General features: G+C 34.7%; 1 protein-coding gene across 1 annotated transcript in view; it reads left to right on the forward strand.

The window, feature by feature from the left end:
• The window catches only part of PIBF1 (progesterone immunomodulatory binding factor 1), a gene marked incomplete at both ends in the record, with an annotated part of 161,289 nt that overhangs the window by 42,892 nt on the left and 99,797 nt on the right, over positions 1-18,600 (forward strand). The window contains one exon of the mRNA XM_084235697.1: positions 7,832-7,930. Coding sequence (XP_084091823.1) covers positions 7,832-7,930 — 99 coding nt within the window. The remainder of the gene's footprint in view (positions 1-7,831; positions 7,931-18,600) is intronic.

Here is an 18,600-nt window from a genome sequence, read left to right on the forward strand (position 1 = left end):
TCAAATATGGAAATGAACAGTTTTATGTTCTGTCCAGGAAAAAGAATCTGGAAGTAGTGGTGATTAAGTCAAACACTTTCCTCTGTAAATAAGCTTGTCATGTAAACAGACTGTTTCAATCCTGTTTTGTTCCAACTAGAAAAATATTCACTTTCATTAACCGAAAATATTTTTAGATGGCGGTAGAAGGAGAAGAATGAATTGCTTAGTTGCTCCTGCTGAGTGCTTCTGACAACCATGTTTTTTCACTATTTATTCTTGGTAAATTTCAACTTCTGAGACATTAGTGATGTTTATTCAGGCTAAGAGATACTCTTGACATTGCCAAACTGTGATTTGTTCCTATTAGAATTTCAAAGGTTCCTAAAGTTTTTCTCATTCTTCTAACATTTTTCTTCCAACTTTTGAAGTATAAATTTCAATTTGGCCTATTGGACCATGAAATTTATCTTCTAGTAGAAATAAAATACAGTCCATCTTATACAGAAGTCTCTTGTTATTGTGTGTTTTGTACTTAGGTTTCTGTTTCAGTTGTGGGATACGTTTCGATAAACTAATATATATGAAGTCATTCTAGACAAATGCACGAGATGCGTTTGAAGTGCTTATGAAATACATCTATTGTAATACTCAGATCCTTTTATTTAGAGAAATAATTAAGAACTTAACTCTTCTAGTTTTTTGTTTGATCATTGCTGAAATAAGTGACCATATGTCCTAGTTGTTTGGTTACAGTAGTTCTGTTTATACCTATGTCTCTGATGTAATATTACTATCACCAGCTTTCTCTATAAAGTGTCTCAGGTTGAAGAACACATTATTTGGACACTAGTTATACTAGGATACTCACTTTTTTAAAATGCTTCCCAAGTTCTTTTTTAAGATTTATTTATTTATTTATACAAGAGCTGGGGTACAGGCCAAAGGTGTTGGGGGGTGAGAGGATTCACCAGAGATAGAGCGGGGAACAGAACAGGCAAATTGACTGAAATGCACTGCTGAGGGGAGCAGCGGAGTGGGCAAGTCAGGAGAGGTCTACTGTGCCATGTGGGTTTTGAAACCCCGCCATGGCAGGGGTTTGAACTCATGCTGCAGTGGCTGTGGATTGCGTCTTAGGTTGCGTCTTAACCCCTTGTGCCATCAGGAAGGCCCTTACTTTCTTTTTGCATTTTACATAGGATTGCTTTTAGATTCCTTTTCCTCTTTGTGCAACATTTTCTCTCAGTTCAACTTCCACACTTAAAACAGGATAGTTGGGAGAGATTCACATGGCAGGGGAGGGGAGAGCAATGAAGTTAATAAGAAACAACATGAAAGAATCACAAAAAAAGTGGTTTGGGAATCAAATATTAAATTTCTGAAAGTATCTCCAGGTATGAAATATTTGAATTTTTGTATTTTAAAGCCTTTGATTATAAAATCGGCTATTGACCAACTCCTAACATCTTTTTCTGTTATAATTATACTTGGCTGTATACTGTTTATTTTTTTATTTTTTTTTTTATAAATTTTATTGTTATATTCCCCATACAATTGCAGCCCCCCCATTCTGACCCCAATCCCTCCCCTCCCGCCCCCGCCCCCCTAAAAGTGTCTCTGGTTCATAGTTTTTTGTTGATTTTGATTTTCACTTTCTTATAGTTATTCATTTTCCTGGTCCCTTATTTAAGTTTTCTAGATTCCTGCTATGAGTGAGACCATCCGGTATTTTTCTTTTTCTTTTTGGCTTATTTCGCTGAGCATGATCCCTTCCAGCGCCATCCATGTTGCTGCAAATTGCATGTGTTTATCTTTTTTGAATGCTGAGTAATATTCCATGGTATATATGTACCACATCTTCTTGATCCAGTCATCTATTTTTGGGCATTTGGGTTGTTTCCAAAGCTTAGCTATTGTAAACAGTGCTGCTATAAACATAGGGGTGCAGGTGTTGTTTGGAATTGATGTTTCTGTGTCCTTTGGGTAAATACCTAGGAGTGGAATTGCTGGATCATATGGAAGCTCTATGTTTAGTAGGTCCAGAAATCTCCACACAGCTCTCCACAGTGGTTGGACCAGTTTGCACTCCCACCAACAGTGCAGAAGAGTTCCTTTTTCTCCACACCCTCGCCAACATTTGTTGTTGCTAGTTTTTTTAATATGTGCCATTCTCACTGGTGTAAGATGGTATCTCATGGTAGTTTTGATTTGCATTTCCCTGATGACAAGTGATGTTGAACATTTTTTCATATGCTGTTGGCCATTTGCATTTCCTCTTCAGAGAAGTTTCTTTTTAGCTCTTCTGCCCATTTTTTGACTGGATTATTTTCTTTGTTGTTGTTGAGTCTCATCAGCTCTTTGCAGATTTTTGTGATCAGTCCTTTATCATTAGTGTTGGGTGCAAAAATGTTCTCCCAGTTGGTGGGGTTTCTCTTTGTTTTTGTTATTGTCTCTTTTGCGGTGCAAAAGCTCTTTAATTTGATGTAGTCCCAGCTGTTTATCTTTGCCTTCACTATCACTGCTTTGGGTGATGTGTCTGTAAAGATGTCTTTGATGTGCAAATCACGTAGTGTTTCGCCTATATTTCCTTCTATATATTTTATGGTTTCAGGTCTTATGTCTAGTTCTTTAATCCATTTTGAGTTGATTTTTGTGTATGGTGTGAGGTAGTGGTCAAGCTTCATTATTTTGCATGTAGCGACCCAGTTTTCCCAGCACCATTTATTGAACAAACTTTCTTTGCTCCAATGCATAGTCTTTGCTCCTTTGTCAAAGATTAGTTGACCATAAATCTGTGGGTTTATTTCTGGATTTTCTATTTGATTCCATTGGTCTGTATGTCTGTTCTTGTTCCAATACCATGCAGTTTTGATGATTATGGCTTTGTAGTATAGTTTGAAGTCTGGGAGTGTGATGCCTCCATTCCCTTCTTTTTTTTTCAGGAGAGCTTTGGCTGTTTGGGGTTTTTTGTGATTCCATATGAATTTCATCAATAATTGTTCTATTTCTTTGAAGAATGACATTGAAATTTTGATTGGAATAGCATTGAATCTGTATATTGCTTTTGGAAGGATGGCCATTTTAATAATGTTTATTCTTCCAATCCATGAGCAGGGGATGTCTCTCCATCTTTGTGTCTTCTTCTATTTCTTTTAACAGTGTTTTTATAGTTTTCTTTGTATAGGTCCTTTACCTCTTTTGTTAGATTTATTCCCAAATATTTGATTTTTTTTGTTTCAATAACAAAAGGGATGGTTTTTTTTATTTCTTCTTCTTCAGATTTATTGTTTGTGTATAGGAAGGCTACTGACTTTTGCGTGTTGATTTTGTATCCTGCCACTTTACTGAACTGATTGATGAGTTGAATTAGCTTTTCTGTGGAGTTTTTGGGGTTCTCTATGTATAATATCATATCGTCTGCAAATAGTGATAGTTTGACTTCTTCTTTTCCTATTTGGATTCCTTGGATGTCTTTCTCTTGTCTTATTGCCCTGGCTAGGACAAAGCCCTCAGTTCCAAAGCCCTCAGTTCCAGGACGCAAGCTGTAGCCCAGATCAGTGGCGCGGGAATGGCGCCTTTTGAATCCCGCTCCCCTGCCTGGGCGCCTTGTTCCTGCTCACTCAGGGAGGGCCTCCGCGCGTCTCCCCGCAAGCCTAGGTCGCAGGCGCGGGGACCTGGGCAGCTGCGATCCGATCCGGATCCGCGTCTGCTTTTTCAGCGCCGCTTTCCACGCAAGCTTACCGGGCGGCCGGGGCTGTGTGCTGGTGCTGGCCTCCTCCTGGGGGGCGGGGTCTCTCTTTAATGGCGCCCGGAGCTCACCTCCGCGGTGGATCCTGCAGGGTTCTCCACAGCTCCCGTTCACGGGGTGTGGTGGCTGCAATAGTTCCTTTCCACTCACAGTCCCGCTTGCTGCGTCCTTTGTTCTTGTTGGCCGTTTTGGTTTGTTGTTTTCCTCCTCTCTGCGGGTCGGAGAGTGCCAGCTCTGTGGGCGGGGGAGGGGAGCAGGGTTCTGCGCTTCCCTCCCTTCTGGTCCTCTTTTATGGCCACTTTCTTCTTCGGGAAGTTTGCTGGAGTCACCCGTTTATCTTCCGTGTCCCAGTTCTCACTGGGACCTGCCGCTTTTCCTCCCTATTAACTTTTTTTAATGGGAGATCTTACTCGCAGCGTCTCCTCGCCGCCATGTTGCTCCCGCTACCGGCTGTATACTGTTTAAACTTTTAAAACTTAAGCTTCATTAGTGTGTACATATCAAAGATAGTTTCTGTCAATTTTTTAAGTTTTTCTTTTTTTTAAGTTTTTCTTTTGAAGAACTTTTGAATTCCTGCTATTTGTTCTCTAATTGTTTTTTGTTTGTTTGTTTTGTTTTTGTTTTTCTTTTTTAATATTTATTTATTTATACAAGCACTGGGTACAGTCAGAAGCGTGGGAGGGTGAGAGAATTCACCAGAGCCAGAGTGAGAAACGGAACAGGCAGACTGATGAAATACACTGCTGAGGGGAGCAATGGGCGCGGCAGGAGAGGTCTGTCGCTCCATGTGGGACCCTCGCCTGTGGCCGGGGATAGAACCGGTGCTGCAGAGGCTGCGGGCAACTTCGCAGTCCAGCACTCAACTGCTGTGCCACCAGGGGAGGCCCTGTTCTCTAATTGTGTTACATTTTGTAATGCATTTGTCATTTTAAACTGGATATTTTATTAGATATATGACAATTATGAAAGAGCATGTCAGCTGTGAAAACAAGTCAATTCTTTGAAGGCTTATTTTTCATATAACATCAATTTGTGCTATGAGACGATCATGTTATAATAAAATATAAGCCATAATGATGGAATTTCTTGAGGTGAAAACTTATGTGAAACAAAGGGAATCTTAAAAGAGGCAGCATAGTTTGATAAAGAGCATGAACTCTAAAACCAGACAGTGGTTCACATTTGGACTCCATAGCTAACTTGTGACCATAGGCAAATACATTACTTCTTTGTGTTTCAGAGTTCTCCTTTGTAAAGGAGGTAATGATACAACCTATGCTTTGTGGGCTTGTCGAGAAGATTAGATAAGGTATTATTTGTAATGTGCCTAGAATAGTTCCTAGCACATGGTAAACACTCTATATGTTTGCTGTTTTTTACTGTTATTGTCAATGGAGGAATACTTTCCATTAATTTCTCTGACTTAATTTGAAACATTAAAAATCTATTGCTGTAGTATTTCTGTCTCTGTGTGTTAAAAGGAATTGTACTGGTTCTTGTTTAAGGGTGCAGGTTTGGGGCAGAAATATGGAAGATGTGGTACTTGATAAGAACAGGAGCGTATACAGAAATCTTACTAGCAACACCTATGACATGCCCTCAGCTTCTAGTACTTTTTCCCATTCATTTCAGTTTTCTCTTTTTGCATTGCCTTTACTTACTTGTTCTTCAAAGTCAAGATGACATGTCTTCCCTTCATTCACACACCGATTCTTCTCCAAATAAAAATAATCAGTTCCTCCTTTTTGTGGCTGTGGAGATTTGTTTATGCCTTTCTCTAGCTCTAATTATAGCTAGCTAGATATTGTAGCTTGTCGCATAGTGAATGCACTAGTACCCTCTAATCATACCTTCTCTCACAAAACCTAATGTTAGTTTAGACTGGGATTTATTTCATTCCCTGTTACTTGCTTTTATTTCTAATGCCCATTGTTACAGGAAAGAAATATAGTTAGGGACTAAAGCTTCTTTCATCTACCAGCTAAATATTCATGATTAACTAATACTAGCAATGTGATCTTGTTGGAATTTTGTTACTGAAATAACTTACAGAATAAGTCTGTGTTGAGAAGTAAATGAATATTGCAACCAGTTTATTGTGATTTACTAACTTAAATATTTAAATCATCTAGGAATGAAAAATACATAAATGTTTCATATGTGTTGTGAATTTCATGTATAAAGTTTGACCTTTCCATTATTTTAAGATCAGTGTGGTCTGCATATCAGAAAATATGGCATACTCTTTTGTGGTATATATTGTAAAGTGTACTTCTATCTGTAACAATATACAGTTATTTTCCTTTTCATAGGAGTTTTCTATACTATAGTTTTTTTAAAAAAAATTTCTGGTTCATAAACTGTTTTCATGATGAATCCCTGTTGGTTGACATGTTTTAAATTTTAAATTTGTTGTTAGCATTACCTTGCAAAAGATGACATATTGGCACAGCAAGTATGAGCACTAAGCATTTCTGTCCAATAGTTATAGATGAATTTATTCAAATTGTGTAGGTTTTCATATCTCCCTACTGACATTCTCCATGAATAATAAAAACCAAACTCTAATATCCAATCTAGTTCCTTATGGGAGATAGGATGATATGATGTTCAAAACACTCATTCAGAGTAAGACACAGCTGGGTTCAAGTTATGTCTTTAACAGTTAGGCCATGTGTCTTGGGACTAGGTATACTTTATACCCACTACACTTCAGTTTACTCAACATATAAAACAGTTTTAAGTACTGCATGTGGGCTTTGTAGAGATTAAGCGAGCAGAATCATTTATGTTAGACTCTGTTATGACTTGGTTAGAGAAGAGAATTTTATTTTAAGATTTATTTATTTATGTGTACAAGAACTGGGGTACAGGCAAGAAGTGTGGGAGGTGAGAGGATTCACCAGAGACAGAATAGGGAACAGAACAGGCAGATTGACTGAAATACACGGCTGAGAGGAGCAGTGGGCGAGTCAGGAGAGGTCTGCTGCGCCATGTGGGTAGCTCCCTGGGTGGGGATCAAACTCATGGCTGCTGATAGATTCATAGGTTGCGTCTTAACCCCTTGTGCCACTAGGGAGGCCCTAGAGAAGAGAATTTAAAAAAAAATTTAGTGACTTTCTGAAAGAGGCCTACTGTTAGTATTTTTCTTCATCCAGACTTCCACTTTGATTTAAAAAATAAGCAAGGTTACTTTTTTGAAGGCTCATGTCTGGCTGTATCATTTGTTAATTACTAACTGCTATTACTTTCTACCTTTTCCACATCACCCATAACTATCACTAAATGTATCTTTCTGTAAATTTCAGTTTTTGCTATTATTAATATTTTAAGTAGATACTTAATACTCTGGCCTCATACTTCCTTGAGCCCTATATAAATATTAACTTTCATCTCAGCTCTGCTTCATTTAACTACTGTAATATGCACAGCCTGGATCTTGTTATCAACTAAAATCCTATCCCTGAAAGAACTTTTCTACCTCTGTATCACCATTCTTCAAAGATAATCTCTAGTCCTCCATCTTTCTTGTGCAATTACTTCTACTTAATCTGTTTGTCATCTTATCAGGACTTCAAGTCCTTTGTCCTTATACTTTCTCCTAATCTATCAGCCCTTCTGTGTTTTCTTTACTTCCTTTCCTGTACAAGTGAGATCCTGAGGTCATTCATTTCAACTCATATCCCAACTTCATCCTCATTTTGATACTTGTGATCTCTATATGTTTAGCTGAAAATATTTTATAGACTATTTACTAACTTCTCAAGGTCCCAAGGTTTTCTTGTGAATAATATGCAAGCATTTATACCTACCTCATTAGATTATGATAAGGGTAACATGTTAACAGTGGGGTTAAAGGTAGCATTTAGAGACAGACCATGTTTACACCTACACTAACTTGTCTGGCAGCTTGCAAGTTTCTAACATTCTGTTTTAAAAACTTACCAACCCATGCAAATTCATATAGTGTACACTTTGAGTCACCTATCTCTAGTGTGTCCTTAAGACTATCAGATAGTCCAGTTCCAAACAAGCACATTTATACATCATTAAAAGGTGCATACTTATGTATTTGGAATAACTGAATGTGTATTTTAATTTTAGAAATCTTCGAGAAGCAAGAGATAATGCTGTGGCTGAAAAGGACCGAGCAGTGATGGCTGAAAAGGATGCTTTAGAAAAACATGATCAACTCTTAGACAGGTAAGCTTCCTGAAAATAGAACTGTTAAAACTCTTTAATTTTTGTTCATCACTTTTTCTTAGAAAATATATTTTGAATAGAAATACGATTTTCATTTCAATTGGAGCATAATTTACATGCAGTGTTTTTGTAATAGGTGATTATTGCTTATATTGAAATAAATAAAAAGCCATTCAGTAGCCCCAAAGAGTTTTCCTAAGCCCATTTTGTCAGTCTTAACCACCACTCAAGAGGCAGTGATTTCTGGCACTATAGTGTTGTTTCACTCTTCCTGGACCAAAAATGAATGGAGTCATACAGTATGTACTCTCTTATGCCTAGTTTCTTTCATCTGTTTTGTTTTGTAGTTTATTCTCTGCTGTTGCTGAGTATAAATATACAATAGTTTGTGTATTAATTTGCCTGTCAATGGACATTTAGGTTGTTTCCAGTTTGGAACTCTCCTGAATAAAACTGCTATGAACATTTTATATAAGTTTTCTTGTAGATGTATGTTTTTATTCTCTTGGTTTAATACTTAGGAGTAGAATTGCCAATTATAGGGCAGGTGAATGCTCAAAATAACTTATCAGACTTAACAGTCAAAGTGATGTACTGTTGTATACTCTCCCGTTCATCTATTAAAAAATGAACAGGACATCTGTATGTCCTGGATTATGTGTGTTGAAGGGAAGGAAAGAAAGTGAATGACTTATCTTTATAAATAGAAAAGGATATACAATAGCCTGATTAAAAGGAAAATTTACTTGAAAAAACTAAACCAAAATAACTGTTATTTTTAAGTAATTTCAGAGAAAACAGTTGCTAAAATAGTACAGAAAGTTTTCATATACCTTTTGCATAGTGGTAAACTTTGAAAATAAGTTCAATCGATCTTTTAATTGTTAAATTAAGACTCATTAATTTGTGATTCAAGTTATATGTGAAATGGAGGGAGATCTTCATATAATTAAGCTGTTGTTAATCTTTTAGAATATCAAAACCTTTTAGAATGATTCAGATTGTTATACTTCTGATTCACACCAACTTTATAAACTTGATTCATGGAAGAATTTTAATAAATGTAATATTGAAGAAATCTTTCCTATAATGTGAAAGTATGTCTAATTACAAAGATCTTAATATAAATTTATAAATTAGCTATTTGTATTAGACCACGGTTAGAATTATCTTTTATTATGTATGACCATTCCATTTATAAAGCTATATGGTGTCCATATAAACTTATATGACGTATACATGAGACTAAGATTTAGTTGGCTTTTTAGGTTTTTGAATGTGGTATATTTAGTAATGGTTCTAGAATAAATTTATGAACAAACTAATAAACTTTAAAAGAAAGTAAGGTTTTAGCCAAACAGAACTTATATTCAGATAGAATTTAATAACTTGCTAGCTTTAGTATGTTTTTTTGTGAATTTGAAGAGATTAGTAAATCTATTCTTAAAACTGGCTATTTTATATTTATACTAAACTCTATAATCTCCTAAACAACTAGGCTACACTAGCAACTGATGTTTATCCTAATGGCCATGAAATACTTTAATATTTAAAAGTATCTTTTGAATTATTGAGAATTCAAATCATTTATGTTTGTAGTACTCATAGTACAATGTCTTGCACATAAGTAGTACTATAGAAATGCTTGCTATAATTTTATAGAATTATTTGTTCAGTTGTTAAGCTTTACTAACTGAATATTTGCTATTCAAAAGTTGATATCTTTCAAATCATTTCCACTGGAATATTGAATAAACTGCAGCAGTTCATTTTTAAACTGCCAACAAGAGAGAAAGCTTGATTTAAACCATTTTACTGAGGAATAAAGGATAAATTGGATGAAATGATAATAAAACTTTCCTTATTTAGGGTCTAATTTTCAACCAACTTTAAATATTTATCATGGTTCTCAAATCCAAACCAAAAAATATATTTCTAGACACACCAGAAGTAACCCATGATAATTAAATAATGATCAGAGCCATAAAGGACATTACAGGACCAAGGATTTATTGAACAAGTGAATGAGAATAATATTTGTGAACCTAAAACTGAAAGTAAGTTTGAGTTTTAACAAGATGATTTAAAGAAACTGAAGGCACTTACTTATTTTTTTCAAGCTATAATATTGACAAGTGAAGGGGAATATCCCCTTATGTAGGGTTGTAATATTGTTAAATGGGTGCAGAAAAGTAGGATTCTAAATAGCCCGTAATTTAATCTTTTCTTAATCTATAAATCTATAAATCCAGTAAAATTTATATCAAAATTTCAAAAAATTTATAGAACTTGACAAACTGACTTAGATTCTTCTTCAGAATTGCCGTGCCAGTTACTGTGCTTATTCTTGAGCTTTCACTTTTATATGAATTTTTATCACATTTTTCATATTATACTTTTCATTCATCCAAAGTTTATTTTTGGTATGATATAGATAGATAACTAATTTTATCCTTTACTTAGGAGGGAATGCTCTGGTATTTCTCACATCCTGTGTATTTAAACATTTTACTGATGTGAATTTATGAGGTTGTGGATTTTTTCCTAGCCTTATTGAGGTATAACTGACAAATAAAATTGTGAGATGTAGATGTTGAAAGTATATAACATAGTGATTTGTTATCCATATATATTGTGAACAGATTCCCCATTATTAAGTTAATTATAACACTGCTATCATTTCAGCACCCTTAACACTATATTGTATCGTTGAAATTTGCTATCAACTATAGATATCATGTTATGTATTAGATCTTCAGTCCTTATTTATCTTATAGCACTATTTTTTTTAACCAGACATATCAAATGTATGGTTCATATAGACAAATTAAATAAATGATTTTCAGAATAAAACAGTTAATTGTATCAGAGAGCTAGGGTAACCAGAAAGATGAAAAAGAAACTTTGAATCTATACATCACATTAATACCACCATCAATTCCAAATAGATATTCCAATGAAAACCACTAAAGTAATAGAGAAACCATAGGATGTTTTCATAATCTTGAGTTGCAGAAGACTTTGGGAACTCAGAATTTGTAAAGCAAGAATTGATAACCTTGACTACCTACCCATGAAAAAAGCACAGGTATAGCAACACTGTTATAACGAAGTTCAAAAACATGCAATCTGGGGAAATAGTTGTAATTCCTATCACCTATCATCAAATCGATAATAGCTAAAAATTAAACTCAGATTAAAATAACTGATTTTTCCTGCAAAATCTGAAAGGCTGATATCTGTATTTGCATGGGTATGGAAAAACAGACACTCTCCTACAATGGTGAAATTTTAAATTAGTAAAACACTATGGAAAGTATTGTAACAACATCAATCAAAAGTACAAATGCACATTTGCTCTTGACCCAGGAATGTCATTTCTACTGCATTATTCCACAGATGTTCTTGCTAAGAACAAAATGACATATATGCCAACATATTCTTTAAAACATAGGTTGCAGTCACAAAAGATAGAAATCATTCCATTGTTTAATGACATTTAGACAGTAGTTAAAAAGGGGTGGGGGGCGGGGAGGGGAGGGATTGGGGTCAAAATAAGGGGGTTGCAATTGTATGGGGAATATAAAAATAAAATTTATTTTTTAAAAAAAGTGTAAAAAATATAGACAGTAGTTAAAGAAGTGACATATGTGGATGCAGTTAAAGAATAAAATATGTAGCTATAAAAAAGGAATGAAATGGTTCTATATCCTGATAAGGTATAATCTTCAAGATATGATATTGGGTGAAAAAAAGGCAAGGTGCTGAATCATATATATATGACAGCACCAACATATATATGCACCAATTTTTTTCACCCAGGCTATACAACATATATTTGTGTCATTTGTTTATAAATCAACAACAAAATAATATAATATGGGTGTACATTTTGTTCATAAATATTTACTTGTGTGTGTTTGTAAATATTTGTTGGTGTGTAAATTTTGCTTGCAATAATTCCACACTTATTGCTTGTAGAATTAGACATTAGGTGACTAAGGGGGATAGAATGTAAGATACAGATTTTTAACAATATATACTTTTATGCTTTTTATATGTTGAAACTTGTGAATGTACTCCTTTTTAAATATTTTTTATTTAATGTGAACAAAGAATGATTATAAGAGATGGTACTCATGTGAATTCCAAGTCTTACTTACTAAAAAACATTAGAAATCATATCCTCTGGCACTCCTGTTGGACAATGGAAGTGAATAAAAGGGGAAAGCAAATATCATCCTGTTTTCTATGGGAAAAGAAGTTAGTGGATTCTTGCTACTACTAAGAACAAATTAATAGATCTGTTATATATCTTATTTTGAGAATTTGTAATATACTTTGGAATAATGATTTGATGTAATCTTACATAAATTTTAAGCAAGTTACTTAATTTTTATGAAACTCAGTTTTTTCATTATCAAATAGGGATAATAATTTCAGAGTTTGTTTTCAGGCTTAGATATGATAACACATTCATTGTAAGGTGGTACATGATTTAAAATATGCTCAATGCAAATCAAAACTACCATGAGATACCATCTTACACCAGTGAGAATGGCACATATTAAAAAAACTAGCAACAACAAATGTTGGCGAGGGTGTGGAGAAAAAGGAACTCTTCTGCACTGTTGGTGGGAGTGCAAACTGGTCCAACCACTGTGGAGAGCTGTGTGGAGATTTCTGGACCTACTAAACATAGAGCTTCCATATGATCCAGCAATTCCACTCCTAGGTATTTACCCAAAGGACACAGAAACATCAATTCCAAACAACACCTGCACCCCTATGTTTATAGCAGCACTGTTTACAATAGCTAAGCTTTGGAAACAACCCAAATGCCCAAAAATAGATGACTGGATCAAGAAGATGTGGTACATATATACCATGGAATATTACTCAGCATTCAAAAAAGATAAACACATGCCATTTGCAGCAACATGGATGGCGCTGGAAGGGATCATGCTCAGCGAAATAAGCCAAAAAGAAAAAGAAAAATACCGGATGGTCTCACTCATAGCAGGAATCTAGAAAACTTAAATAAGGGACCAGGAAAATGAATAACTATAAGAAAGTGAAAATCAAAATCAACAAAAAACTATGAACCAGAGACACTTTTAGGGGGGCGGGGGCGGGAGGGGAGGGATTGGGGCCAGAATGGGAGGGCTGCAATTGTATGGGGAATATAATAATAAAATTTATTATTTAAAAAAAATTAAAAAAATAAAATAAAATATGCTCAATAGGCAGCCATGCCTGTAATGGTTTTTAAGATTGCCACTGAAGGAAGCAAATGTGATGAAGAGTTAAATGGATTTTCTAAGAATAAATCATTTCTATCTTTAATTGGGATATGACACTGATAAAGCATAGAAATGAAGTTAGTGTACAAGTAATTTGCCAAAACTTTCCATGAGGTCCTTCCAAACAAGATGGGGAAAATATGGGCACAACTCAAGGTTAGGTAAATGGATTTGTAACTGTTTAAAGACTTTAAACAAATGTTTTGAGGAGACTATTAGTAATCAAGCATAGGTTTATATTTTTCTCTATTACAGAAGGATAGCAAATAAATTGAATTGTGAAATGAAGGATCCAAATATCTTTTTTTTTAAAGATTCATTTATTTTTATATAAGAACCGGGGTACAGGCCAGTTGCACGGGAGGGTGAGAGGATTCACCAGAGGCAGAGCAGGGAGCAGAAAAGGCAGACTGACGAAATACACTGCTGAGGGGAGCAGCGGGCGACACAGCAGAGGTCTGCTTTGCCATGTGAGATTCTCGCCAACTGGCCAGAATCTAACCCACACTGCAGAGACTGCAGACAGCTTCACAGTGCGGCACTCAACCGCTTGCACCACCAGGGAGGCCCCCAAATATATCTTTTCTGATAGAATTAAAGAACTCGATGAAATTTAATGAATAAATACAAGAACATACACTTGGGTTCAGAAAACTTATGCTGTTGGTACAGATTTGGAATTGAAATGAGAAAACAACTTGTAAGATTTCAATATGGAGACATTAACCTATAGTAATAGAAGTTACATCTAGAATGTGATCAGAGATTGCTTTATCTATATAGTCCTGCTAGGATCTAGACTCTCCAGCTTTAACCCCAAGGTTTTATGGGAAATTACCAAAACTATGGAAAGAATAAAAAACGTCCTATTGATCCTGAATTTTAACTGTCTGCAAATATTTGAAGGTTTCTTCTGTCAACAAATTGGCTTTTTCACTTGTTAAGACCTAAAATAGAAGCATTGGGATCACTGGTAAATAGTACACGAAAGAATAAACTTTCTAATAGGGCTTTAATGCCTAATATATTCTTCATCAGTAAAAGTATTCAGGCATTAACTGGCTAAACACTCAGCAGGAATGTTGTTTAAAAATTTAATTTGGAGTCCCTTTTGATCTTGAATTTATCTGTGACAATTCCAAAGTGTTACTACCAGTTAAGTGACCATGCCAAAGGAATGGTGACCCCAAGCTATTTTTGAGATTATTTTTTAAATCTTTGCTGTTTGGGTTCCTGTATTTTTTTAATAAAAATTTAGCACTTAGGATTATTATTTCAGGAAAATCACAGTAGATTTTTTTAATATCCACTGAAATTCATTTGAATGTAGATTTCCTAGAATATTTGGACTCATATATGTCTTGGAACTACCATGTGTATTTTTTATATATCGTAAAACCCAAGGAAAAATGTTTTTTGTTTTCTTTTTCAGAGATTTGAGTTTTTAATACTCAAATACGTGATTTTGACTTCTTTGTATCAAAATCAGAATAAATAAATGTGTTTGAATCTTTGCATGGATTGTGATTTCCCTGAATCATGTTTAAACAAAACCTCAGACATGCCTACACAATTTTCTAATCAGGTATAATTATAGTCTCAACTTTTTCATTTACACTAGAAGTTTTTCTCCATCAAATGTCTCATGTAATGATTAAACAACCTGTGTCATTATAAAGAGAAATATAAGGAAGTAGCATGCCACTTTCAAACATGAATGAAGACTCTTTACTCAAGGACTTTTAATTTTCTACAAAAGAATGATCTTTTCTCAGGCATATAAAAGGCCTATGTGTTGGTACCAATTCAGCTCAACAATTTAATAAGAAGTAACTGATACCCAACTTTCATGAACATGAAGGGTTACTATTTTATGTTCTGTTGCTTTGGATCTCTGCACACACTCTGATGGGTTCTTTCTGCATAAAGGGAGAAAGTTTTAAGCTCAGTGAGTGTGAATGGTAGAATAAGCTGAATACACTATTATTATATCTATGGAAACCAATATGAGAGGCCTATATATGAATCTAAAGTGAAGAAAGACTTATAACCAGAATTAATTTCTTTAAAGATTGATTTATGCATACAAGAACTGGGATACAAGCCAGGGGGGCGAGAGGATTCCCCAGAGATAGAGTGGGGAACAGAACAGGCATACTGAAATATACTGTGGAGGGGAGCAGCGGGCAAGACAGGAGAGGTCTGCTGCACCATGTGGGTAGCTCCCTGGCTGACCAGGGAATGAACTCATGCTGCAGAGGCTGTGGATAGCTTCACCGTGCTGTGCTTAACCCCTTGCGCCTCCACTGAGGCCCACCAGAATTAATTTTAATAGTGTTTTGTATGGTTTTTTTTTTTTTTAGTAATGGTTGTTTTGTTTTATTTTAAACTATATTCTGTATTTTGAAATATATTTGGAATATTCTTTAGTCTAAATATTTTTAAATGACTCTTACTTAAAATTATGTTTCAATCCCTACAACTCCTCTGATAATAAGACTATTTTCTCAAGTTTTGCTTATAGAAAACAAATAGAAGGAAGTAGGTAAGGAGAGCAGAGTCATGGTAATTTATGTCATACTGGGCTAGTTTAAAATTGATTTAGAGGACAACTGTCCTAAATTTCCATCTAGTGCTTTATCCCCAAAAGTAAAACAATTTCAACATTTCATTATTCTGCCTTTTTTTCTGCTCTTACATTGTATTATCTTTTAATCTGCTGGTGGCATCTTCAGCAGGCAAGTAAATGTTTGTGGCTATTTACAAAATAAACTTAAAGGAATAAGGAATGTTGAGATTTGAAATAAAAGCTATAATGTTGTAACTTATATTGTACTTAAAATTTTACTTATAGAATCTGATAATTTTATAATTTATATTCCTAGATTTCTTAATTACATAGAATAATTCACATTATAATTGCTATTTCAGTGCAGAAATACCTGATTTACAGTCCTATATTAAGTTACTCTTGTCTCATGCTTCTTTATGAAAGAATACACAATAAATTTATAATTCTGAAGTTAATTTTTTTAGTTTGAGTATTTCTTGTTTGATAATTTACAAGATAGTCTCATTAATAGATCACTTAAAGGGTCTTCCAGAGTTTGTGAAATTATCTTTTGCTACTTGATTTCTCTTATTTTTGCAGTGTTCTGTTTTCCCATGTGTTTGCTTTGTTTCCATTGAAACAGTCTAGAATCATACTTTTCTAAATTTTTTCCCTTTTTAAGCTGCTGGCTTTTAAGCTGCTGCTCAATCTGATATATTTTTGTCTGCTTGGGATTACTTCCCAAGTTAAATATATTACTTCCTGAATTGCTATAAGTGATTCTATCCTTTCCCTGTAAGGACTTTGTGATAGTGGTAACATAAAGTTGTAATGTAAAACATTAAAAAATGTATTGCTGAGATGAAAAATATCTGTTCCTTTTCTGTCTACATAAAAGGCTCTTAAAGGAACTGATACTAAAAACCCATATTCAGAACACAGTACATGGGGTTTATTTTATTCCACCTATCATCTGTCTTCTTCTTTACTAGGTGTTATTAGTCTGACCAGAAATTTCTTGTCCCACTAGGGTGTCCTTTGACCGTTCTTGGAATAAGTGAGCGTATATAATTGAGCTTAAAGCATTGGTTCTAAAATGAACCATCTAGAAATGATCCTAAAATTATAAAAAGAACAAATTTTGAATAATTTTGTGTAGAAAGTCAAAATACCACAAACACAGAGTAATTTGATATTGTTTTCTGTCTGTCTTTTTTCTTAAAGAAGTGGTTTCAAAAAATATTTACTGTATATCAGGAGACTTAAGGATGGATACAAATGTTAACCTGAAGTCCTGTGGGACAGAACATCTTTATACAGATATGGACTAGAATTCTCACCATGTTTTGTTTTGTAAATGAAACAATTGGTATAGAAAAATGCTGTTTCCCTACTTCTTGATAAAAAGCTCTTCCCTCCTTAATCCTGAGTAATTCTGAATCATCATATCTCAGTGACACTCTCTTAGAAATCAAGACTATGCCCCAGTGTTTGATTATGTTTCAGATTCTGTTTTTAACCTTTTTATTTCAAATAATTTTATTTGTGCACAAGAGCTACAAGAATGGTACTAAACCCCCCCCATATATCTTTTATCCGTATTTACCTCTTTTTAATATTTAGCTGCATTTGTCATTCTTCTCCTCCTCTCCTCCCATACACACACAGCATTTTTTCTGAACACTTTCAATAGATCAAATACTTTATATATCTTCATATATTTTATATATATGAGAGATATATCTTCACACATCTCTTCACATTGTTTCTTAGGAATAAGAATATTCTCTTCTATAACCTCAGTATGCTTATTACTTTCAAGACAGCAATGATAGCAGTACTTTTACTCATTTTGTCAGTTGTCCCAATAATGTCTTTATAACAATGTTTTTCTGACACAGGATGCAATCCAGAGTCATATATTCCTTTTGGTTATCAAGGCCTCTTTAGTCTCCTTCAATTTTTATTTTTTTGTATTTTGTTTTCATGATAGTCGATCCTTTTTATTATATGTAAATGATATATCTTAATTCTAATATATCCTCATGTCTCATACATATCTCTTGTAATATTTCTTTTGAGATGTCACCTTCTACACAACTTGAACTGTTGCTTTAAGAAATGACTAACCCTGGGCCTCCCTGATGGCCTAGGGGTTGAGTCTTTAGGCACTATTACCACTTGGCCTGGGCTCGATCCCCTGATGGGGAGCTTGCCCACTTGGCATAGGGGACTGCTCCTGTCTCGCTGGCTGCTCTCCTTGGCAGTATGTTTTGGTGGGTCTTCCTGTTCTGCTCCCCACTCTGTCTCTGGTGAATCCTCTCAACCCAATACCTCTGGCCTACACCCCAGTTCTTCTATGGAAAAATAAATAAAAATTAATTAAATTTAAAAAAAAAGAAATGTCTAATACAGAAGGAAAAAAACAATTACCAGATGGTGTTACTTATATATGGACTGTAAAGAAACCAAACAGTCGGATAAAAAACTAGCCTTTGAAAACTAACTATAGAATGGAGGTAACTAGTGGGGGAGAGAGACAGAACAAAGTGGGGAGGAAGCATAGTGGACTGTGGTATTGCACTGTGGGTACTTTAGTGGTAGGTACCCATTGGCAGCAATGTCTGGAGGGGGGAAATCCTATATTTCTAATATACAAACAGTGATGTAAACCAACGTTATCTCAATAAAAAATAAGAGGGAAATGAATAACAATATTTTTAATATCAGACCATACCTTTTTCTGTGTCTTAGAAACCCAGATTTCCAGCTAGCTGATTGACATTTTTATCTGGAACTTACAACTCAGTATTTTC

The sequence above is a fragment of the Talpa europaea genome, assembly GCF_964194135.1.
Source record: "Talpa europaea genome assembly, chromosome: 6".
NCBI lineage: Eukaryota > Metazoa > Chordata > Mammalia > Eulipotyphla > Talpidae > Talpa > Talpa europaea.